Below are 24330 nucleotides of genomic sequence, written 5' to 3' on the forward strand. Positions count from 1 at the left end.
ATACCTGCTGTAATGGGCGCTTCGATCACTGCCACAACACCTTTTCACAGTCCCTTTCTAACGGCTGTGAAAGTGAGGAAAGCCACTGCAGTATTTTTTGTGATAGGTGTCGACACTCAGACGATACATAAGCACTGAGAGAACAAGTCGTAACCAAAACCCAAGTGCTTTTTTGTTTTTGCTGCCCACATGGTGTGAAGTCCAAATCGGCCCCATACAGAAAAGCAATACCTGATGAGGGAATCCACAAAGAAAAAGCATCAATCTGTGTAGAAAGTGAATATTAGTACAGTGGTACAATCATCTGATGATCTGGTGAATTTGTAAGTTTGCTCACAAAGAAATGAGCAGCCTAGTTGTTTATGGTAGTTTAATTTTAATGGAGACAGAATATTAGATCAAGAAATAAAAAACACATTACATGAAAGTAATAAAACCCCATTTCAGAGCAAATATCTGAATGATTCTCAGCACATGTAGAGACTAGAAAGACACGATGGGTTCTTCATATACATGATAACACTTAAAAAGTTCTAAACCAGGTACAGATGCCACATTATTGTCACTGGGACAATGTTCAGTTTAATTTCATGGTGTCATTTTGTGGTTATGTTTTTTTTTAAAGCATTAAAATGTGCCATTATAGACATTAGTTTTTCAAGCTTTATTTATTTATTTACATTTATGGAGCTAACCTACTGCACTGTCATTAGATTTGTCCATTATCCAGATTCAGCACGAAATTGAGATAATCAACAGAAATAGTTTTTTTTAACTCTTTCCCGTGATAGAGTATGAGTGAATGTAAAGAGCAGTGTGTTGATGCATATTACACAGGAGCCTCATTTCTGATAGGCTGTAAATACTCGACGTAATGCTGGAACATTAACACGTTGCATGACCCGAATTAAAAATTGTGTTTATTTTTAATTTTTAAAAATTGTGTTTATTTTTAATTCGGCGTTTTTTAATGTCTGAACAAAGCAGCGGGGACACACCTGGGCAGGCGGACTGAAGAAACCCGGTTGCGTCACCAACGGATTCCGTAAAAACTGAAACCCCGCCTCTTTGGCTAAAGAACTCGGGCACGAGCGTGAATTACGAGCATACTGTAAACGGAAACGGTCCGCCCCGTGGGTCTGCTTACTTTTACGTGACGTAGAGCTCGTCCAATCGCAAGTGCCTGTGGGCGGGACCACAGCTAAGTGACGGTGAGCTTTTACAATGAGAAAGCCTCTTTGTGCGCATAACCTATATAAGAGATTTCTGCTGCGGATTCTTTCTTTGAAATAATGTCGGCTGAATATGATAACAGGTAAGGAGGGCTACTTTTGGTCGCATAAAGTGTGAGTTCTAGGGCGTATTTTCTTCTTCAATCCGTCATATTTTACTTGATGTTCTCAAGAATGCAGATTTTTAACCGAGTTTTGTAGTCGAGTAACATTCGGGGACTTTTTGTCTTAGATGAACATTAGGACTCTGCGCGTTTCAGGACACGAGTGTGAAATAAGATTGAATGTTTTAGATCGTTAAAGTCATGCTAGTCAGAAGTTATATTAGTCTTAATGCTTCAGATGTGGATACAGACTGCGGTCGTTATCGGCATCCGGCGACAGCACGTGAACAAGCCTGATGTAGGCCTTTAAAAATTCTTCCTCTTTTCATTTGTAGTAACTTGATATTGAAGCCAAAACATCGGAACAACGATATTTTCGGGTGTAATACACGTAACGAACCTTATTTTGTCTGTAAAGGTGAATTAATGCCGTTTCGTGCTGTTCGATGGAGTCACATGGTCTTAGTACGGATGGTCGGCGTTTTAAACAAAGGCCGCTGTAAGGCCGCTGAAAATGGTCGTTTTTCCGCTTACACACGCTGCATGTGGTGGAGCTGTGTGCTGCCTCCATAAAGCGCTGTGCCTTACGTGTCTAAATGAACAATAGCTTTCGCCGACTTTCGCCGACAGTTACAGACTAGCAGGCCCTGTTGCTAGCAGCTAATGCGGAGCAGGCCGCGGCGGAAAGCCGCGAAGCTTCTTCTGCCGCTTTCTTCATAGCATCGCGGACAGCTCTAAATGATCCGAACGCTTTGAACACAAAGATGTCGGCGTTTGTCGACTACTTGGCCACATTCGACGTGGCTGTGGCTCTGTTTCCTCCGTGAAGCGTCCACCCGCCCCTGTCTTTTCCTCCCCTGAATGGAGAAACGACCATCTTGATTGTATGTAGCAAAAATGGCGGCCTCTCCACAAGGCCGCGCGTCACAGCACAAGGGGCGAAGACTTCTTTTTTCATGCCAAGTTTGGGAAGAATGATATAACGGCGAGCCTGGTAATGATTATATCAGCACGTTTACTTAAAGGGGGATATTTTTGTGCCACAGAAGATTCTTTTTATTCTCATTATTCGTGGGCAGAGAGGATTTAGTGCATTAAGGTCATTTACAAGTGCAGCTTGAGAGGAAAGATAACTGAGTTTCTGTCATTCACAGAGACAATGGCCCTGAAGGCATGGAGCCAGATGGGATCATTGAGGTAAGTCTCCTATGAAACTCTCACCAACACTGACGTTCTTCACAGCACAGCATGTAATGAACTGACAATAAACCTGTGCTCTTTCTAACCTTTCCAGAGCAATTGGAACCAGATTGTGGATAGTTTTGATGAGATGAGTCTACGTGAGACCCTGCTCAGGGGAATTTATGCCTATGGTTTTGAGAAACCTTCAGCTATCCAGCAAAGGGCCATTATGCCTTGTATCAAGGGTAAGCGTGCTTCAATATGTAATGATGTGTTTCTAACACTTAGCAGTTAACAACCCCAAGAATTCCCTGGATACTAAATTGCACATGTTTTAATTTCAGGTTACGATGTGATTGCTCAGGCCCAATCTGGCACTGGGAAGACTGCCACCTTTGCCATTTCCATCCTTCAGCAGATTGATGTGGAGCTGAAAGGCACTCAGGCTCTGGTCTTGGCTCCCACTAGGGAGCTGGCTCAGCAGGTAGGCTTCCACACCCGCCCTCTTACACTAGTGACATATTGTGCTATTGTTTCTTAAGGATCTCTCATGTAGCCTTTTGCATGGCTTAACGTCTGGTCTTTGACTTTCTTTCAGATTCAGAAAGTGGTCCTTGCCCTGGGCGACTACATGGGAGCCAGCTGCTATGCCTGCATTGGAGGGACCAACATCCGCAGTGAGGTCCAGAAACTGCAGGCTGAAGCCCCACACATCGTGGTGGGAACTCCCGGACGCGTCTTTGACATGCTAACTCGCAAAAACCTTTGTAAGTCTTCCTGAGAAGGAGTTAAATCAGGCTTAGTTTGAAATGTGTGACCACAAAGAAAGAAATGAACACGAGTCTCTGGTGACTTTGATCACCTCAGAGGTCAGTTATTGTATAATGCTGTATAATGATGAAACCCATGCGTGTCAGCTGACACTGTAAGCCCCTGCTGTGGTGTAGCTGTGGTCGGCGTTCTGCTGGCTCGAGCTTTCATGACAACAGAGGTCCAGAGGCATGATCATACGTTCATTACTTCTGAATACGGCACCTTTACACCTGAAGACGCTTCATTACCGAAACCTCATTAGTGGCACGTGATTCCTAAATCCAACATGAATCAGTTGTATCGGTGTGCAAACGTATGGCTGTGTTATGTGCCCGTATGTGTAACATGGTGGTTCCCTTTTTGCAGCTTCTAAATACATCAAAATGTTCGTGTTGGACGAGGCTGATGAGATGCTTAGTCGAGGATTCAAGGATCAGATCTACGAGATCTTCCAGAAGCTGTCGAGCAACATCCAGGTTAGAACTTTGGTGTCAGCGCCGTAACGGCCGAGCCAAAGATCCTTGCTTGAAATATGAACTCTGCTTGTAGCTGACGGATATCTCTAAATCTTTTTAAGGTTGTCCTACTGTCTGCCACCATGCCAGCTGATGTTTTGGAGGTCACAAAGAAGTTTATGCGTGAGCCTATCAGAATCCTCGTGAAGAAGGAGGAGCTGACACTTGAGGGCATCCGCCAGTTTTACATAAATGTGGAAAAAGAGGTGAAAAACGTGCACTCGCTTTCCCTGTAATCAGGGTGTTCATGCTGAGCTTGCTGTGCTAACAGTCTGACCTGGTGGTCCTCAGGAATGGAAGCTGGATACCTTGTGCGACTTGTACGAAACCTTGACCATCACACAAGCTGTGATCTTCATCAACACAAGGAGAAAAGTGGACTGGCTTACTGAGAAGATGCATGCCAGAGACTTCACAGTTTCTGCTCTGGTACGAACCTCTTTGTGTGACTGAAACATTTGGTACAAGTGTGGAAACTTTCAGTGCATGTTGTAAGACTTCATTCTGTCTTTTCAGCACGGTGACATGGACCAGAAGGAGAGAGACCTGATCATGAGGGAGTTCCGCTCGGGCTCCAGTCGAGTCCTTATTACCACTGACCTGTTGGTATGTAACTGCTTCTTATTAGTGCTGTTTGCAGTCCAAGGTTCCCTCTCCTGCCAGCTGCAGTGTTGGTAAAGGACTGAAAGTTCCTTGGTAGAGCAGAGATCTGCCCTCCACTGTAGCTGGGTTGAAATCCCTGACTCACAACTAATTGGCAGATTACATTTATTCCTGTAGCTCACCTGTGAGAGTTCTGGGTAAAGCTGTGGTGGGTCATAGAAACTGGACCCACCACCAGTTTGTATGTGGGGTTAGCTCTTATTCAGGACATGAGTGCAAAGAAACATCCAGTTTACGGCCCAATTTTAATTGATAGATGGCCATAAAGATCAAACTGAGGTTATTGTGCTCGGCCCTGACAGCCAGATTCCTCTTGGATGGCATGACCTCGGCCTCCTGTTTGACCAGGACATGTCCTTCAATGCACATATTAAACAAATATGTAAGGCTGCTTACCATCTCTAAAATATCCTGTCTCAGAGTGATGCAGAGAAACTCCAGGGGAAGGGGGGAGCAGTACATTTTCAGAGACCATCCTTCTCCTGCTTTGGCTCGCTGTTAGATCCAAAATTGAGTTGTGCCATGTAAGTAAAGGTGTTTGTTTCTTCTCAGGCCAGAGGTATTGATGTTCAGCAGGTTTCCCTTGTCATCAACTACGACCTGCCAACCAACAGGGAAAACTACATCCACAGGTGAGGACATAAACGGTTTGCAGACATGATTGGCAGCTATGCACAACAGGCAAATGAAATGTTCACGTCAACTCTTTGTCCAACGTGAGCATGAGCAGCAAACCCAAAGAGATGATATCTGCAGTGACGGTGATCCCTTTTTGTTTTTGACAGGATCGGTCGGGGAGGTCGTTTCGGCAGAAAGGGAGTAGCCATTAACATGATAACCGAGGATGACAAGCGAACACTGAGGGACATTGAGACATTCTACAACACCACCGTGGAGGAGATGCCCATGAACGTGGCCGATCTTATCTAGAAGACTCCCCGCTTCTGTTTGTCCACCCATATCCGATTGTTTTAGAAGTAAAAGCTTGTTTCCTACAATACGAATACTAAAAACTTCCTTTTTCTAAATTCCACCCTGAATTTACTCAGCATTTGACATGATTTTGGAAGAATGACTTGCTGACCCGCTCCATTTGCCATTGTCTTTTATCGACCCTGAAATTTTCCCAGCGGTTAAATACTCTGCTTCACGCCAGAACTGTTTCCAAAAGCACATTTAAAGTCCAGTGATGACATTATACTTGCTGATTGTTGGCAAAGAGACACTGTTGATTTGCAGCTTGTGTGAGGTTTGGCTGTTGCAGCGTCGGTCGGCTGACCCGAGCAGTCTGGACTCGACGGTGTTCTGAATGAACAGCGGTGTGATTGACTAGCTCAGTATTTAAACAATCTTCAGTGTATTTGCACAACGCACGCCCACGGTCATGTTTACAGCAGGTTTTGGGTTCTGGAAGTAAACAGGACATGATCAATAAAATGAGCTGTACAGTGGCTGACAAATTTGATCCTCTTTACTGCTGTGCTTCTCTGCTTTTCCTCCTTTCCCATTGCGGCCGTAACCCTGTTCAGCCATTTGTACAGTAGAGTTCAGATGAGGAGTGCTTGCAGGCAGAAACGGTGAGTTGTAGCGATTTGGCCTCCTGACCCAGATCCAAGCGGCTTTTTGGTTTTTATTTTTTTCCCCGTCTCCAGTTAGTTGAGATTGGAGTTTTTTTGTTTTTTTTTTTGTTTGTTTTGTTTTTTTTGTTTGGTTTTTTTTTTTTTTTACAGGGAATATAAGATTTCAAATGGTTGTGGTCATGTTTTGTAACCTACCTCATCCAAATCTTATAGATGAATGGGGAGTGTCATCTGGACCAAACTACAAATATAAAAGTATATAGAGATTTTTATCTTGCTTTCCACTCCACCAAAAGTTTCTGAGCTCTCGTATTATGAGGTGTGTGCTATCAGTGCTAATATTTTTTATTTTTCCCCCAAATGTATGGATTGTTTCCCCTCTCTCTTTTTTTTTTTTTTTTTTTTTTTTTTTTTTTGAGACAGTGTATCAGGTTTTCTACATTGGATACTGTATAGTATTTATTTTATTGGTCTTTAAAAGAAAAACAATAAAAACATCCTTTTCTTTTCCTTTTCTTTAAAGCTGTAAAGCAGCCCTCTGTTGGCCAAATCCTGTGTGGTGTCTACTTTTGTGGCAAAGCTCACTCAGTGACGTGGGCGATGGAGTGGAGCAGTCAATGTTAGAGCTGGAACTCTTATAATATTCACATCTTCAGACACGTTTGTGTCCCATCAGAGGAGAACGTGTCAGTGTCTCTGTTGCATTTCCCATCATTTATTTTCCCGTTGTCTTTTTTTTCTTTCTCCCAATTAAAGAGAGCTCATTAAGATCTGAATCTTCATTAAAAAGAGACAGCCCTGAGACAACAGGAGCGTCATAGGACTGAATTAATTTGCTCTTATTCAAATATTTGGTGTTTGTGTGAAACGGTGTTGAGGTTGACTCACCCACCGTGGGTGCAGCAGCTACAGACCGTACCAGTTTACTGAGGCTGCGGCTGGTTGACGGACTCTTGCATAGAGTGCAATTCTTCATAATAAAGTACTAAACATGTAACGGCATAAGGCATGTCTACGATAAGGTAAAGATACATGTGTGCATTTGTAATAAAGCTGGAATATAAAATGATGAAATAGAGACGCATACAGTGTTTTTCCTGCTGAGCAAATAGAAGCTGTCTGAGAAGCAGCACCATCAGCATGTCCTGCAGGAGGCCAACAAATGTATGAACGATAACGTCTCCGTCCACTAGAGGGAGACGTCGATTCAGCCTTGCTAACATAATCAGCCCTGTACTCTCTGTAGCACACATGCACACTCTTGTGGATTTGCATTTTCTTTCTCTCCCAGCCTGCTGGAGGAGCGACACTGACAGTTTATCCACAGACTAATTTCCAGCTCACAGGCACAGACGTAAGATAGAGAAATGTTAGCCCTGGGATGGACGGGCAGCCTTATTCCAGCTTCCCGTGGTTCTATAATCGTGTGCACAGCCTCAAAACATGGTGCACAGCTCAACTTTGTGGCCTGCTTCTCAGGTTAGGTGGTCCCTTTTCCAAAGGCGCTGTTTGTGGTGAATGTACCCTGTGCCCATCCCCCAAATGCCACATGCACACTGTGGGTACCAACTCGCTCCCTGTTGGGTGTTGGATCGCAGGGTTGAGAGATGGTGGGATGGGGTGGGTGGATTATGTGAGTGTGAGGCTTGTAAAAAGGCTGCCATGGTCTTTCTTTGTGTGACGGATGGCTGGGAGGCTGAACGGGCCTGTTTTGCATGATAAGAGAAGCCAGCGTAGGGAAGAATAGAGGTCTATTCAAGCCCTGTCATCCAAATCCACCCTCCTGCACCAACCCATCACCCACCCCTTCATCATCCATCCCTTCATCATTGCATCCCTCCTCCTTTCTTTTCACCTTCATTTTCTGGCCTTCCCTGTTTTCATTGGTTATTTCTCCCCCTATAAATCTATAGCCTTTACCCACTTCTCTGACCTCCAAACCCCAGCGTATTTTATCCAACTTTATTTCTGTTCATTCAGATTTCCCCTCCTTTCCATCAAGCTGTTTGGACTTTGATGCGTTCCAAAACATTTGAATCTCATCATTATTTCGTGGGTCTGCTGAATGAGGAGATATAATGGAAATGTCACGGTCCAAGCTCTTTAACATTAAAAGAGTCTCTGATTCTCTGACATGTTCACAAAGTCAGCAGGAGATAGTACGGCATAATTAAAGTAATCGAAACAGCCACATTGTACTCTATTATCATTCTTTAAGGCTCTGATTGTGAGTACTAATCAGAGCTGGCTACATTGTAGAGGTCTTTACCTTCCAATATAAAACACGTTGTTGTGATTTGGTATAAATAACGTTGAAGTTCTTGGAACTAAATTCGACCCAAACTCTCATCTGAAGCTTCTCGTTATGATTGTCTCATCAGTGTTGGCTTTAAGGACACTCTGATAACTGATGTTAACACATGATTTGGTTACGTACCAACAGAACAAACACTTTTAATTCAGCTTTTTCAAGCAACTTCACTTCACGGTGATAAAATCATTTTACAAAACTACCAGGGTTGTCGACATTGCTGCAGTCGTTTGCTGTGGTTCAACAAGACTCGCACATCTCCAAAGTAATCCCAGTACATTCTTAGCGACTTTCAAGCTCCTCCAAATTAAACTGTCAAGGACTTTCAATGGAATTCAAGTCAGAGCTTTTTTACTTGTTGTTCTGAAGGTGGTTCACCATGAGGGATGTGTGTTTGGTGTTGTTGTCATGTTGGAAGATAAAGCAGCGACCCAGACCCAGCTTTGCTGCCGACTGCTTCAGGGTTCCAGATTTTCCCGATTCCTTCCACTTTGACGACATTCACAGTTCCAGACGCTCCGAAGCATCCCTGCAGATTAGTACTCTCGTCATTGTGTGTCACTGTGGGGATTGTGTTCTTTCTCCAAACATAAGCAGCGTCTCTATGGCTAGTTCTCTCTGACCAAAGGACGGGCTTCCAGTGTGCATAGTCTTTCTCCAGGTTGTCTTTAGCGTATCTCAGTCTGACTTGAAGGTGTCTGCACAGTTTCCATTGCTCTGCTTCCTGTGCAGGGTGCAAGTAACTGTCTTCCTTGAAATAACAATTGTGACTGTCCTACTGGGGTCACTTGTGTGTCGGCAGTTGTTCTGGGATCTTTGGATGCATCTCTCACTAGTCTTTTACTTCCTGTAAGGCTTGTTCTGGCTCTCTTTGAGTTTCTCGATGACACTTCCGCTCCAGTTCTTGACAGTTGGAACTTTTCATATCCACCTCCTGAGTTATGAACACCAACATATCTTTTCCTCAAGCTAAACTGATTTCTTTCGCTTTTGGCATGAAGCTTTCTAAAGCTGCAGCTCAAACTTCTGTTGGATGTAAACTGGAAGATAAGCCTCAGTCAGATTTTACCAGCTACAAGCTTTACAAAGCCATTGCACACCCATGGTTTGTGCTATTACTCAATAACATGGTTAGTTTTCAGGAGCTATTTTTACATAATTCTGTTACTGTGTGCAAATAATTTACTCTTTCTAGAAAAACTTTTAGGTTTGAAATGCTAAGTTGAAAGTCTCTTGCTCTTTTAAAAACTCTGGAACCAGAGCTGCGTGTGTGAAACAGTCCCGACAGGCTGTGCGACACAATATGTCTCTGTTGAAATGAAATTATTGGATCTTTGATGGTTTTTCTCTTGCACCTCCCTAACCAACCAGCGGCAGCATGCGCTCCTCTCTCAGCCTGGCCCTGGCTAACAGTTAGAGGGAGTTGTGTCCCCCGTGTTGCCCACAGAGGAGCTCTCATCGTTGGGGGTTTCTTTGTGATATTGTGGGACGGTTACCCCGCAGTTTCAAACACTGTTGTTGTTGTGCTTTATAAATGAAATCGAACTGGTTATAAACACAAAACCCTGTTTACTCTTTTAGTTTTTGTTGTTTGTACTATTTCAACTTTCATGATTATAGATACATTTATATTTGCGGATCTTTCGAACCATATTTTAAGCCGCGTGACAGCCTGCGTGGCTGCCTCCACAGACAACTTTGCTAAAACCTCGTTTTCAGTATATAGTTTACAGTTGCCCGGGGATTATTAAGATCGTCTTGTCTTACTGGAATGCTTCCTCTCACCAACTCCGTCATCAACAAGTGTCTCACGCACCCCCGGAGCCCTTTCATTTGCAAATGCACACGCACAGAATGAAGCTTTTTGCCATTCCCATTGGTTCATGCCTGACTGCACGAGAATAGGAGAACTTTGGGAGTGAACAGACAGATGAGTTCAGTGTGTGAGCTGGCTGTCTGACAACAAGTGGTTTTCCGTAAACTCTTTCACTGCACTGAAACCGCAAAACTTTACTGTGAAAGTGTATCTCAGTGCTAGTTTAATGACTGCCTCGAGAGACTTTTAATTTAAGAAAGGGGGGGCAGGTTGTCCGCTGCAGTCTCACGGGTGTGTCGTGCGTAAGCCCCGGGGAAACGTGTAACTAAACCTGGCCAAAAGTCGCCAGATTGACGGCGACGAAGGCTCCTGAGTGCTCGATCGTTTATTTGTAACTCAACTTTCCTACTTTTCCCAGCATGTACAGCATGATGGAACACGAGCTGAAGCCGACTGGCCAGCCCCCTTCTCATCAGACCTCCCAGGGAATGTCACCGGTCACCGGCACCATGACCGGGAGCATGGGCAGCAATGGAAACTCTCACCCGAGCTCTAAAACGGCATGCGCACCTGGAGCCGACCCCATGGATAAAGTCAAGCGGCCCATGAACGCTTTCATGGTCTGGTCCAGGGGGCAGAGGCGCAAGATGGCACAAGAAAACCCGAAAATGCACAACTCTGAAATCAGCAAGCGGCTGGGGGCCGAGTGGAAACTTCTGAACGATGCTGAGAAGCGGCCTTTCATTGACGAGGCCAAGCGGCTCCGTGCGGTCCATATGAAGGAGTACCCTGACTACAAGTACAAGCCACGACGCAAGACAAAGCCTTTACTCAAAAAAGACACTCAGGTAGGCAAGTACCCACTGACAGCGGGAAACCTGCTGGTGGCAGCGGCACAGAGCCAAGGTGGGAGCCCCAGGATGGAGAGCTATGGCTGGGGCCCCACCGGAGGATACGCCGGCATGCAGGGCGAGGCACTGGGCTACACACAGCAGCTCCACCGGTATGAGCTGTCAGCTCTCCAGTACCCACCTGCAATGACGGCACCGCAGACGTACATGAACGGGGCCAACTCATACAGGTGAGTGTGTGTCTGCGTTTCTGCAAAACAACAACCGCGCATGTTCCCAGCGCTCGTTAAAGATGGCAAAGCGCGCAGATACGATACTGAGCAGCAGCGTTTAAACTGTAGGTTACTTCTTCATTGAGTTCTCCAAACTCAGGTCAAAGGTGTTCAAATCTGGTGGAAACGGAGCGTGCAATCCTTCGTTAGTGCGACTTCATGGTTCCTTGGACTTTCACTCGGTGAATTTATTTCTCTGTGCTGAAAATCCCCTCACTGTTATATTGTTTTACATAATTTCCTTGGGGATTTATAAAGTATCCTGATTCTGATTTTAAAAAACGAGTCTGAGAAATGTCTTTTTTACTGAATGAAAATTAAGATACCAGAAATAAGTAATGCTGGATGTTCTCAAACTGCCACAGGACTCATCATGCTGAGTTTATTCAAATGAGGCACATATGTTGCATCCATTCCCACCGAATCACAAAGAAGTCTACATATGATTGAGCAACGAGGTTTGTCTGCATTCCTCTGCCTGCAGTCTTTATCAGTATAACTTGTTGGCAAGCAGGCTTGCTCCGTGTGTGGTCCCCTGCCCACAGACCCCCGTCCAAACCATTGTCCTGTGTTAGGGGAGATTTTGCCTCCTAGCACAGATCTCATGACCCTAAACAAAGTCTGAACACTTGATAAATTTTCAGGTGTAAGGATGGATGATGCTGCAATTTATTGCAGTAGTTCCCAGTTTGATTGGTTCTGCTGACTGGTCTGCAGCTGTATCTGTCACTGCATTTTTAATACAGCAGTGGAATCATTGAAGCTTGAGATTTTTCCTTTAAGCTTTTAAACACAAGTCGAATCCAAATTTTAAAAATTTTCTCAGACAGTATTTTGAAGATTTATCAGGAACACGTATCAACTTTATAATCCATCCAGTCTCTTCCAACACTGAAAATATCTCTCTACATGTATTTAATGAATGCATTTTAGTGTCGAAAATCAAGACAAGTTTGCATCAGTGTACATTAATACGCATTTAACTATGATAGAGGATTCAGATAGAAAAGCAGATGTACTGAAAGAAAACAGCTGTGACACATAGACCAGTCATCCCGCAGTTTTCCTACAAAATCAAACATAGTCTGCTGTGCGCTCACTCATGTCTGTTGTAGAGTTCACGCTGTGGTTTGTTAACATATTGGGAATTTTTATACGTGATGATAGCAACAAAATCCCCAGTGCTAGATAAAAATATGTATGTATAAATTCTCAGTGTAAGAGAAGTAATTCTGTATTTCGCTCTGCGGCATTATTATCTATGTTACACAGAACTGAAAATATCTGGTGCTTAAAAGTTAACTGGATATAATTACTACACCGGATTCAAATAACTATTGCAGAGTTTCCAGTAATGCAGGAGTGTGTTTGATGATAAAGTGCTGTAACTAGCTCGGTGCACACTGGTTTTTATGGTGGACAAAGACAGGACAGAATTGTAGTTCAGCAGTACATCCTGACGTTTTTATTCCAAAATAATTACGATGTTTTGATGTTGTTTAACTTGTAATGCCGTCTTCACCCCACAGCCCCATGTCATACAGCAGCAGTCCACAGCAGCCCAGCCCTGTCACTATGTCCATGGTGAAATCAGAACCGGTGTCCCACTCTCCTCCCACGGGAACACCAAACCACCATCGGGGGGCTTTGCAGGGTGACCTCAGAGACATGATCAGCATGTACATTCCTGGACCGGGAGGAGATGCCAGCGACCCTTCGACAGCACAGAGGGGCTACACCAGTGTGCAGCAGCACTACCTCACTGGAACTGTTCCTCTCACACACATCTAGGACTGACGAACGGTTCACGAGCAGCTAGAGAGGAGATGGAATCGGGTGTGGAGTACTTCAGAATGTCAGCATAAAGAAGTTGTGAAGTTTTTGATGATGTGTCTGCAGTACGACAAGTATCCGAATGTACTCTTTGGTGCCACGACGCATCCAGGCCACACACGCAGCGCTGAGACTCCACCCACCACCCTGCCACAGACGTCTCTCACTGAATGTCTGGAGTGAAGCCGGGGTGTCTGTTGTACATAACATGTAATATTTTCTAGTGTTTTGTGTATTATAGAACTTGTGTTTTAGAACCACCCTAAATACTTGCGATACTGGCTTTCATTATGGTTCCAGCACAGTCAGTGCTGGTTGGACTGGTTCCCGTGGCCACGTCTTCGAATGGCGACTGTCACTTTCTGCCATCTGAAATCATGTGATAGCCACATCACCTGAGCTGCTGGCCATTCGTTAGTGCTGCTGTGACGCGTCAGCAGGAAACTCGAGAATGAAATGCACAACTTGAATAACAGAGCTTTTTAAAATCTAACTCTTTGCCATGTGGCTTTGGTTTAGTAGCCTTGTGTTAGATCTGGACTTCTACTCTTCAGTTACATTTGAATGAAATGAAACAAACTTCTGTTGGACAATCACCACCGTGTCTACGAGGAAAAGGACTGGCTTTGTGCAGTAGTACCTCCTACATGCAGTAATACAAGCAGCCTCAGTCAGAATCACACTTTCGGCTCTAAGATCTGACTGTGTTCACTGTGTGCAGGTGTTTTATTTGCTATAATTTAGTTTTAGGACATTTTCATGTTTCGATGCATCGATCTGAACTGAGCATGCTGAATTTATATTCATGTCCTCTTGCGCTAGGCAGGTGTAGTATTTCTTTTTCTATGCTTTTAAATAATTGAAAGGATTTTTATGTGAACTGCTAGATTTTCAGTTGGTCTTTCAAATGTCTCCATACAAGGACGCTGGATTGGAAAAAGACCAGAGTTGTTTTTAAATGAACTGTCAGTTGTATTTTTATAACTTTTAAAGAGAATGGATGCGTGTTCCTGATTAAACCTCAGAAAACCTTTATTCTTGTTTCTAAACTTTTTGCAGTAACAAACGTTGAGATAATGCTAATTTCTTTTTTAAGTTTAGTCCTGGTTGGATTCAAAGTGTGATCTTCAAACATAAGCGGGACATGTCAGTCACGTACTGTGATATAATTCTGTTCTAGTCATCATAGCTGAACTATGTCCAGCATTCGGGGTTTAACCTGCCCAGTGTCATGTGTAAGTTACCGTAGGCAGCATTTATGCAAACAGTATGTATATGAAGCTCTTAGACTAAGAGTCTGATTCCTTTTTGATGGAAAAGATTTGTGGCTTTCATAACAACATTAATAAATTAGGTATATGCCAACACGTTTCATGAAAATGAAATTACAGCAGCTCACTTTGTCTCCAATCCAATAACTCACTAATCCAGCCTTCATGCTCTCGCCGGCTTCTTAGTTTATATTGTAATCATTCATCCATTTGCACAGTGCTGGGCTGGATTAGGTGGGTAGGTTGTGGGTTAGAATACTACAATTATATAGTGAATACAAGTAATTCTGGAAACGATTTCCCCTTAAAACTACTCAAGAGAACAATCATGAGCCACATTTACACAGACTGATGATTCTGACATTGTTTTAATACAATTTGATTTTTCACCATTTTAATGTCGGCCTAGTATTTCCCTGCTTTGACACTTGAACTTTTATTGAATTATAATATTTGCATTATGAATGCAGTATGAGTGTACCCCACTATAAGCCTTAATGGAGGGTTTTGAGTACGAACGGCGGTCAGGATTTAAGTCAGCACTTTGTCCAGGCCGCTCCAAAACCATTGTTTTGTTCACTTTTCCCCTTTTTAAAGGGGACTGGTGTGTTTTAGATCATCATTCTGCTCCATAACCTGAAACCCTGAAGGCCGAACATCATTTCATGCTTCAGGGCACAAACTGACATCCGACATCCTCCTTTGGGATTTTCTGGTAGAGAGCAGAACTCATTGTTCCATCAATTTGCAAATTCGTGGTTCCAGCAAGTCATCGATCCTGAAGCACCAGAGCAGCCCCAGACCGTCACGCTGCAGCCATGTTCGACTGTTGGTAAGGTTTCATTTTTATGAAACGTGTCGGCTCCCAAAGTTGACACCAACAAACACTAACACATCCCTGATGGATGGGACAGAGTTACATTTCTGTATCAGACTCCTGTGATTTTCCCCGAGACTTTTTAGCTCTTTTTCACTCTGAAATCTATGAATGCCATTTTGTCCCAGTCTATTTCTCCCTGTTGAATCATGAACACTTAGCTGAGGTAAGTGAGGCCTGAGGTTCTTTTCATGTAGTTCTGGTTCTTTTATCGCCTCCTGGACACGTCAGCGACACAGGCTTGGAGTCATTTGGTAGGCCGGTCACTCCCGGGAAGACAGCCGCTCTGCTAAGTTCGTTGATAATAGTTGTCACCGTGGTCCGCTGGAGACTTGGACATGATATCGATGATTTTGTTTCTGATCCGTTAGTGAGTTTCTTTAGATCACAACATAAAGTGTTGCTTTGAGATGTCTTAACCTTCACTTAACCCAACTTCACTTAGCCCGGTTTAAGTGATTTGTTGTTCATCAGTTCTGGCAGTAATCAGGCCTGCGTGTTAATTTATGATTTAAAAATGGACAATTCCTTTTTCACTTTGGACCGCAGGTTTGGTAACTTTGTTCCTCTTAATAAATGAAATTGTCCTTCAACAGAAGGACAGGACTTTTGTTTTACTTGGGTTATTGTTGCCTAATATGAAAATTTGTTTGAAGATCTGAAAACTGTTACAAATATGCAAAAAAAGAAAAACAGGAAAACCTTTTTTTCCTGTTGTCACAATGTTCTGAGTTTATCAGTCGTAAATTTTTGCTTTGCATCAAAAAAAGAGAATCTTTGACTTTAAAGCTGAATTGAACAAGTTTAAATTGTGTTTCTCAGCATTCCAGAGACACTTTTCCTCCTACCGGGTGGAGCCATTAGCTCTGCCCGAGGCAGGATAACACTTGGGACAAAAATGAACTTAAAGCGGGAGAACACAGGGGATCATGTGATATGGGAGGATGAATTTTGGGGGCTGGGAAGGCAGGACAGGGTGTCCTCTATTGTCCCCAGAATTATTTAGAGCTCGATTATTTACTTTCTTATCTTTACCCTCTTTAAAAATTCACTTTCCTTAGTCTCTTCCTTCCTTTAGACTCGTCTTTCCTCCTCCCCCACGTCTTTCCACAGAAAAAGCGAGTGGATGGCCCGTTCGTAATTGGCCGTTTCAGAAGCACATTGTCCGTGGCTTTTCAAGTCGCAGGTGCATATAGTAAACCCAGAGTCCCCGCTCCTCCCCTGGGCGTCTTTGTTCCCACTCCCCGCTTTCCTCACTCCCCCACCGAGCAGAAAATTAGGGTTGCTTTTTAGGACTTAGTCCACAGGCTTAACCCTTTCACCGAGCAGCGCCTTTCTCATGGAAATGGGAGGGAATCACGCACTGGCTAATCGGTCACTGAGGGGAGGGGATAGGATCCTGAGGAAAGGGAGAAAAGATGAGCGCACCGAGACCAACAACAGGAGGGGCATAACAACATAGAGCACATATAAGAGACTGCAAAAACCTATAGCTTCTCAGCCCTTCAACATGACATATTTTAGGGTGACACACATCTCTATATCCATCCATCTCTTGGAAGGCGGTATGGGCCCTCCTAGGATGTGGACCTTTAACGCTTTCCCCACAACACTCTTGATTCTTAAAATGTAAAACAGGGATCTTTTAGGGAGTAGCTATAAAAATATAAAAACCAAGAACAGCAAACCATGTGACATGACAACAGAAGTAGCACGGGAACAATCGTTGACCATTTGTTCTAAGTGGGAGACGTTGAAGCACACACGTTGGTGTTTTTGCTGAGGTCCATGGGACCATGCGAGGATAGGAATTGGATAGAAGGGGGAGAAAGAGTAGTGTGGGAGGAGGAGGAGGTGGAGGGAGTGTCAATGGAAGGATTTTCTGGTCCAGTACATCTCCTCACCTAGCAACAAGCAATGAGGCTTCAAAAAGTGGTTGCCATGGATATGCCAAGAGTGACTTAAAAGTCTTTACAAAGAGCTGCAGTCATTCTCTGTTTGTGTGAGTGTTGTGTGTGAGCATCAGGTGGTGGTTACCAACAGAGCTTTAAAGTGTGATTCAGTGTTTACATTCAAGATTCAATTTAGTTTTATTTAAATGACAACAAATCACAACAACAACAACTCTTTATTTTGCAAGGTAAAGACCCAAAAACCTGAGATCCACAAACTCTTTGCAGGACGTGGATGTTCTTCAAAGTTAACCGGCGAGTAAATATGCACACGTTCAGCTCTCAGTCTCTGGTTTCTGCATCACTTCACTGAACTTATAAGAAAACAGGAAAAAAATATGTACACACACACACAAGCCCGTTCAGCTATCTTAGTGAGGACCTTCATTGACATAATGGTTTCCCTAGCCCCTTACCCTAATCTTAACCATTAAAAATGAATGCCTCACCCTTACTCTAAACCTGACCATAACCTAATTGTAACCCTGACACTAAAACCACATTTTGAGCCTCAAAATGGCTTCACACTTGTGAGGACCGGTGAGTGCGTCCTCACAAGTGCCTGTTGGTTCTCACAACTATAGTAGAATGCAGATTTCGGTCCTCACAAAGATAGCTAGACAGGAACACACACACACACACACGCGGCGCGCGCGCACACACGCACACACACACACACACACACACACACTTTATGTGATGATGCAGAAAAGAAAAACTGTAAACCTCCAACTTAGAATCACAATATTTTATTTCAGCTGAAGAGAAATTCAATATAAGGATATGTTGTGTCGCTCGCTGCTGTTACAATACAAGTCAGTGGAATATATATGATAAACAAATGTGCAATGGTTACTCGGCGTGTTTCCTCCACAGGGCCTACAGATTTAACCCTGTGATGATTAAAACCAGTGTGAACCACAATCAGGGAAACTGCATCAAAAGGAATGTAAGGACAGTGCAGGGAGGGAGAGGACTAGAGCAGCAGCTCGACCCATAATTTAACCCCACCACCAAAGCTGTTCATCATAAAAGCTGAATGATCAGCCTGGCTTGTTACAATTTCACCTGTACGTCAGTCAGGTGCACATCTATAATACCATGTGTCCCAAAGGCTTTGTACAAACATTTCATGTGTAAGTTTGGTCTTCCAAGTTTAAAGACACACATAGTGTCTAACGAACATGTAGATGGCTCTCTGTTATCCACGTTTAGTGACGGTTATTTGTCTAATCCTCTTTTTTCTTCTGAGGTGAACTGTTCCAGTAGTAAAGAACCTGCAGAGTAATAATGCCGTTACAGGTTGAGGATATGACGTAGGTGAGCGCCATCAGTGAGTCTCCAGTTTCCTGTAAAAAGACAGCATAAAGCTCAATAATTTACTTTTTGCAGAATGTGAACCATGTCCTCTATAATGAGATTTTAGTTCAATAAAGAGCTAACGCTCTGATGAGGAATGGTCCCCGTAAAAACTGCTCAAACCAGGGCAAAGACACGGAGGTGTGCATTGTATTTTAATCGTCTCACCTGTACTGAGGTAAAGATGCGTGCGAGGGACCCAGCGAACAGCAGGAAAACAGACACAGCGGAGAGCTGGCCGGTGTGACCGTTAGCGTAGTTGGTGGATGCCTGGATGAGCTGAGAGAACCGGACAGATTATCACGTGTTACTCAAGCTCGAGCGTTTGTTTGTGGAGGCTGACACGTTCTTCTATCTGCATGTTGTTAGTGGACACTGTCGGTGTAACTGTAAAGATGGATTCATCTGATGACACGTGTTAGCTGACATATCATACACACAATGAGGTCTTGAAAATGTATTACAAGCTAATCACTCTGAGTACTGTCAGTCTGTCTGGATGCACTGTACTGTGTTACAGGAATGCCTGAAAAGACAACGTCTGAAAAAAGCTACAGATGATTTAAAACCACGCGTGTGACGTGTGCAGGCCTACCCTCCCAATGATGATCGCCGGCATGTTGAAGGCCTGCAAGGAGGTAACCACTGACATAGGAGTCACTGGAGACAGCAGCAGGACCAGCAGGATAAAGTATATAACCATGAATAGGAGACCTGCAAGGGAAGCAACATGTCGATGTAACAATGTTAAACTGAATGTGGAAGCACGTTTCCGCCACAAAAACAAACAAACAAAAAGGTATCCGTTCAGTTAAGACTAGCTGTGAGATGTAAAATGTCTTTTTCATGTATATTTTGGTATTTAATAACATCAAGGGGAGAAGTCAAACCATTGGTCACAGTTATACGCCACATGAATACATGCTCGAGGCGACTATAAGCTTCACAAAATTCTACAACGACCGAAGCAGTTCTGGTAACAGTTCAGTTTGCATGAAGTCTTACCTGTGCTGGTTCTTTTTCCATAATGCTGAATGAGGAAGCCAATGGTGACTGTTTGCAGCATGAGGAAAAGAGCCTCACCCCAGGAACTGCAGTGACATACGGCATAAAGAAAACCTGGACCCTTAATAAACACTGATTACAATAACATGCAGAATTCAGAGCACCTTGTGTCCATTTCTACTTCAACCAAACATGGTCCAACCTGAAAGGGAAGTTGTTGGCAACACTGTAAGCCATTGTCCCTGTGATCGCCAACAGCTCCAGCAGCACAGACTTGAAGCTCAGCCCCTCAGCGCTCTTCGCTCCAAGAAGCTTTAAGATCTGAGGAAGCTTCACTGTTAAAAAACAATTGGGGAAAAAGTTATAAAATAATTTAACACACAGTACCGTACAGAAGTCCTGCACCGCCCCTCGCCTCTTTATATTCTCAAGGAAAATAGGTGGAAGATGGGTGCAGCGATTTACTGAAGCAAACAATACAGTGTATACACTACCAGTCAAGAGCTTGAAATGGTACAAAGTGTTGAACTGTCAGACGTTAAACAACATAATGCTCATTCACAATGATACAAAAAGCCCTTTTTCAGGAACAACATGGGCTAACAGTTTGAAGCTGCTCTGCAGCAGTGCAGAAGCTGCTGCTCCTACAGCTCCAGCCCCCTCTGTCTGCATAAAGCAGTGCTGGACACACTGTGGTACCAAAGCCTCGTCAGCATCAGCTGAACAGTGCTGTACTGCAGAAAGTAGAGTGATGTGAGGAAAAGGCGATTAACAATGAAAGAGAGACAGAAGATCACAACACTTATACATGCAGGTCTGAAAAAAAAGAACAAGATGGAGAGCTTGGAAACACTGAGTGTCCATCACAGCCTCCAGACTGAAACCCCATCGAGCTGGTTTGAACTGGACAGAAGACTGAAAGCAAAGCAACCATAAATTCCCACATTCATGGGAACTTCTGCTACAGATACGGGAGAAGATTTGATTTCTGTTGCAGAAAGAAGCCACGACTGTGTTCAGCTGTTACATTTTGGTCCATAAAGTGATCCCATGATTTCTTTTTAACTCCAATTGCTTATTAATTATTTTATTTATTATTGGTCTGAAAGGTCCCTTCATAAACTCCAACTTCTTCAAAGTTCTGCAGCTCGGGTCATAACTTGCACTCCATTAAGAGCTCATATTAGCCCAGTTCTTCAGCAGCTTCACTGGTCGCCCATAGAAGCCAGGATAAATTTTAACATCTTACTTCTTACGTACAAGTGTATCCATAAATCTGCTCCTTCATATTTGTGTGAGCTGCTCCACTGTTTCCCTCTCAGATCCTCATCTGCTATTCATCTTACTGTTCCTGACGTCTTCTCACAAGCTGGCTGTAGATAAACCTTTACTCAAAAAGCATCTCTAGACCCAGCAGTCTTAGCTAATTATAGGCCAATCTCCAACCTTCCTTTACCTCATGATATAAAGCACCTTGAGGCAAATATGGGCCTATACTACATAGGATATATGACTATAATTAATTTTTTCACTAAAATTAAATGAAATTGATGTTTATTTATAATTAAAAAAAAATAAGCCAAATAATATATTCTATCTCTTGATTGACTAAGGCAGCAATTCAGATAACAGCAGGTAGAAAGAGAGGTGGAGGAAGCATTTTACCCATCACTGATCCCAGTATGATGCCGATCCCCAGGCCTTTGCTCAGTACAATCTTCAGACATGGCACTGGAAGAAAACACAGGCTGAATGATTATCAGGACCTTTGGAATGTAATGTCTGCAGCAATACATTCATTATTTATTATTATTTTATTTATTTGCAGTAAAGGAAAACAGTTAAGTGAAGAAAAAAAAATCACTGCACTGTTAAACTGATTTTGAATAAAAATCGTAAAGTTGCAAAACAAACCAAACAAACAGGCCTTTGTTTCTACAGCAGGGATATTAAAGTTAACTGAACCTATTAGTGAACAAACATTTAGGCATCTTTAATTTCATATTTAGTAATAAAGCCTAAACTAAAACCAGAAAAACTATTTTGGAAACTAACCGAAAAGGAAACAACTCAACTCGGTTCAAAGCATCCATCAGAATCAGAAATACTTTATTAATCCTGAAGGAAATTATAGAGTAATTTTTCTGCTGTGTATCTGGGCTCAGGTTGCAAGTCTGACTGAGGCCAGGCAGGAGGTAGGACATGGCTGGAACACGTCACCTAGCTGGTGTCCAGGATTCATCCTAGTGGATGCCTCCGCTGGCTCCTTTCAATGTGGAGGAGCTATGGCTCTACTCTGTCCCTCTTCAATGACCAAGCTCACCATTTCTGTAAGGGAGAGCCCGGCCGCTCTTTGAATGAAACTCATCTCTTGGCACTTGTAGCCGTAACCTCTTTAGTCACTACTCAGAGCTTGTTCCACAGGTGAGGTAGGAATATAGACCGCTAAATCGACAGCCTTGCTCTCATACTCAGCTCTCTCTGCACCTCAACAAACTGCGTCCGCATTGCTCCAGATACCGCCCCAATCCGGCGTTCCCCTCGCTCAGGAACACGACCCCGAGAACTTCTGTATTTCAGGCAGTAACCTATCCCAGATTCAGAGTGGGCTCGCCACCCTTTTCTGTCTGGGAACCATGGTGTTTGACATGGAGGCGCTAATTCTCTTCTCCACAGACAGCTCCAGTGCAAGCTGGAGGTCATGATCCCAAGAAGCTAAAAGAACCGCATCGCCCGCAAAAACCAAAGATCAGATCCTGAGGCCACCAAAGTGAACAAGAACAAAAACGAATTTAAATATTCAATTATAATAACTCTGTACCACAGTCTGTGTCGTAAATACATTTTCCTCTCTCAATAAGATTCACTTCTAACTCCAGTGAAACAGAACACACGGCAAACAGGATTACACTAAGTTTACTTCAACATTACAGAGATTGGAACTGCCAGCGTTTCGATTTTGTGAAAAAGAAATCACGGAGACATTTGCTACAATTCTTTTATAATCTCACGAAAATGAAGCCATCTGCTTGTAAACCTACATTTGTGAATAATGAACTTGGCAAAAATCAGCATGTGATTAATAAAAAAAGGCAGCTAGAATAATCAGAGCTAACAAAACGACGTTTCTACAGTAAATGACATCGTGACTTAAATCTGTGAATCAACTTTAAAGACATTTCCTTCACCTGATTTTTTAAAATGAACTTTTTGAAATAAATTGAGAGAATAAAAACACAAATATTCCTCCAATAACTTTTTCCTGACTTTGTAGTTCGTAGTTGGAGTAACAGAGTGGAACTGACACGGTGTTGCCAGTCGTGTCGAACCCGTGTTCAGGTACATTCGTGTCGTTACTTTGTAGCAGACTGCTGGTTCAAACGAGCTCCCTCATTGTTTGCATGCAGCTGTATTCAAATATCGTTACATTTTAACTAAGCGTTCCGACACCACATGACTCTCACTTTATTTACACCTAACGTGGAAACGTCGCTCGTGTCCTGTCATCGGACCCTCAGAGTTACACTTTCCGGGAATAAACTGCGCTTGTCAAACTACGACGAGCCTCTTACCGTCTAGAAAGTTGAACTTGAGGAAGAACTCGTCGTAGCATGATTCTGGCATAAAATATGTCAACAGAAGCCCTTTGAAAGGATCCATGAAAGACAAACCCTCAACAACAACGGCTTCTTCCGCCATTGTCAAGATGTGACGTCGCCGTTAATGTGTAACAGAAACAAGATCCCACCGGTTCAAATGACATCACAAGTGTTCCGCTAACAGTGTGCTGTCATAAAGTGCTCGACTCCATCATGTAACATTACAGTACGTGTTTAGTTAATTTCTTACATATATATCAGTTACACAGGTACCACCTAAAAGATAAAAACAACATTTCTAGAAGCTGAAAAAGTGTCTTTTACAAACGATGGAGCTGTAACTAACTGTAAGGGATCGGATAGCAATCAAATTCACCGCATTATTACAGTGGAATTAAAGTAAATCACACTTATTATGGTTTTAGGTCGATTACTATTTCAATTCAATTTCTATAGCCATAGTTCACAAGAACTAAGCCTGACGCTTGGTGACAGTGGGAAGAACAGGAAGAAATCTCTGACAGAATCAGGCTGAGACATCAGGTTGGCCATCTGGCACGATCGTTTGGGGATGAGGAGAGAAAGCCAGAGATCAACTAATAAATAAATGCAGAGTGGTGTATAAACACACAGTGAGTGAAAAAAGTACGTGAAGAAGAAAGACTAAACCTTTTGTAGTATAACCAAGACAGGATTCAGGGTCATCTTATCCAGCCCTAACTATGCATTTTTTAATAAGGAAATTTTTAAGTGCAATTCTAATAGTAGAGACGGTGTCTGTGTCTGAGCTGAAGGCTCTGCCTCCCATTCTACTTTTAAATACTCTATGTAGTTAAACCACAAGTAAAGCAGCAGGGGCCTGAAGACATTGTGTGTGATGAGAATGATTATACATTTGATTCTGGACCTAACAGGGAGCCAACGAAGAGAAGCCATTATGGGCAAAATACACACACTCTTTCTAGTCCCTGTCAGGACTCTTGCTGCAGCATTTTGGATTAACTGAAGGCTTTTCAGGGAGTTTTTAGGACTTCCTGATAATAATGAATTACAGTAGTCCAGCCTGGAAGTAATAAATGCATGAACTAGTTTTTC

The 24330-nt window shown here is 43.1% G+C and overlaps 3 protein-coding genes and 1 non-coding gene across 5 annotated transcripts; 3 read left to right on the forward strand and 1 right to left on the reverse strand.

Annotated features, from left to right (window-relative positions):
* The first annotated feature begins 1174 nt into the window (after positions 1-1174).
* Positions 1175-5960, forward strand: LOC143416607 (eukaryotic initiation factor 4A-I). Of its 2 annotated transcripts, none has more exons than XM_076882025.1 (11): positions 1175-1315; positions 2491-2533; positions 2631-2763; positions 2863-3002; positions 3117-3285; positions 3698-3807; positions 3909-4052; positions 4138-4275; positions 4363-4452; positions 5062-5141; positions 5295-5960. In XM_076882025.1, the coding sequence occupies exons 1-11, from the start codon at positions 1293-1295 to the stop codon at positions 5437-5439; spliced, it is 1215 nt and encodes a 404-aa protein (XP_076738140.1). In that variant the 5' UTR covers positions 1175-1292; the 3' UTR covers positions 5440-5960. The 2 variants fall into 2 exon arrangements, with proteins under 2 accessions (XP_076738140.1, XP_076738142.1); XM_076882027.1 differs by having other exon boundaries at positions 1187-1211.
* LOC143417611 (small nucleolar RNA SNORD10) lies at positions 3408-3548 on the forward strand. Its single transcript, XR_013097757.1, has one exon. It is a non-coding gene; the product is annotated as a small nucleolar RNA SNORD10 (small nucleolar RNA).
* A 4132-nt stretch (positions 5961-10092) lies between the features above and the next one.
* sox19b (SRY-box transcription factor 19b) lies at positions 10093-14537 on the forward strand. The gene is made up of 2 exons (XM_004575969.6): positions 10093-11297; positions 12869-14537. The coding sequence occupies exons 1-2, from the start codon at positions 10636-10638 to the stop codon at positions 13128-13130; spliced, it is 924 nt and encodes a 307-aa protein (XP_004576026.1). The 5' UTR covers positions 10093-10635; the 3' UTR covers positions 13131-14537.
* A 3468-nt stretch (positions 14538-18005) lies between these two features.
* Positions 18006-23373, reverse strand: LOC143416608 (mannose-P-dolichol utilization defect 1 protein-like). Its single transcript, XM_076882028.1, has 7 exons — positions 23209-23373; positions 21302-21367; positions 19839-19971; positions 19637-19722; positions 19227-19345; positions 18800-18910; positions 18006-18621 (listed from the first exon to the last, which is right to left on the reverse strand). The coding sequence occupies exons 1-7, from the start codon at positions 23333-23335 to the stop codon at positions 18502-18504; spliced, it is 762 nt and encodes a 253-aa protein (XP_076738143.1). The 5' UTR covers positions 23336-23373; the 3' UTR covers positions 18006-18501.
* Between the last annotated feature and the right edge of the window lie 957 nt (positions 23374-24330).

The sequence above is a fragment of the Maylandia zebra genome, linkage group LG3 (genome assembly GCF_041146795.1).
Source record: "Maylandia zebra isolate NMK-2024a linkage group LG3, Mzebra_GT3a, whole genome shotgun sequence".
NCBI lineage: Eukaryota > Metazoa > Chordata > Actinopteri > Cichliformes > Cichlidae > Maylandia > Maylandia zebra.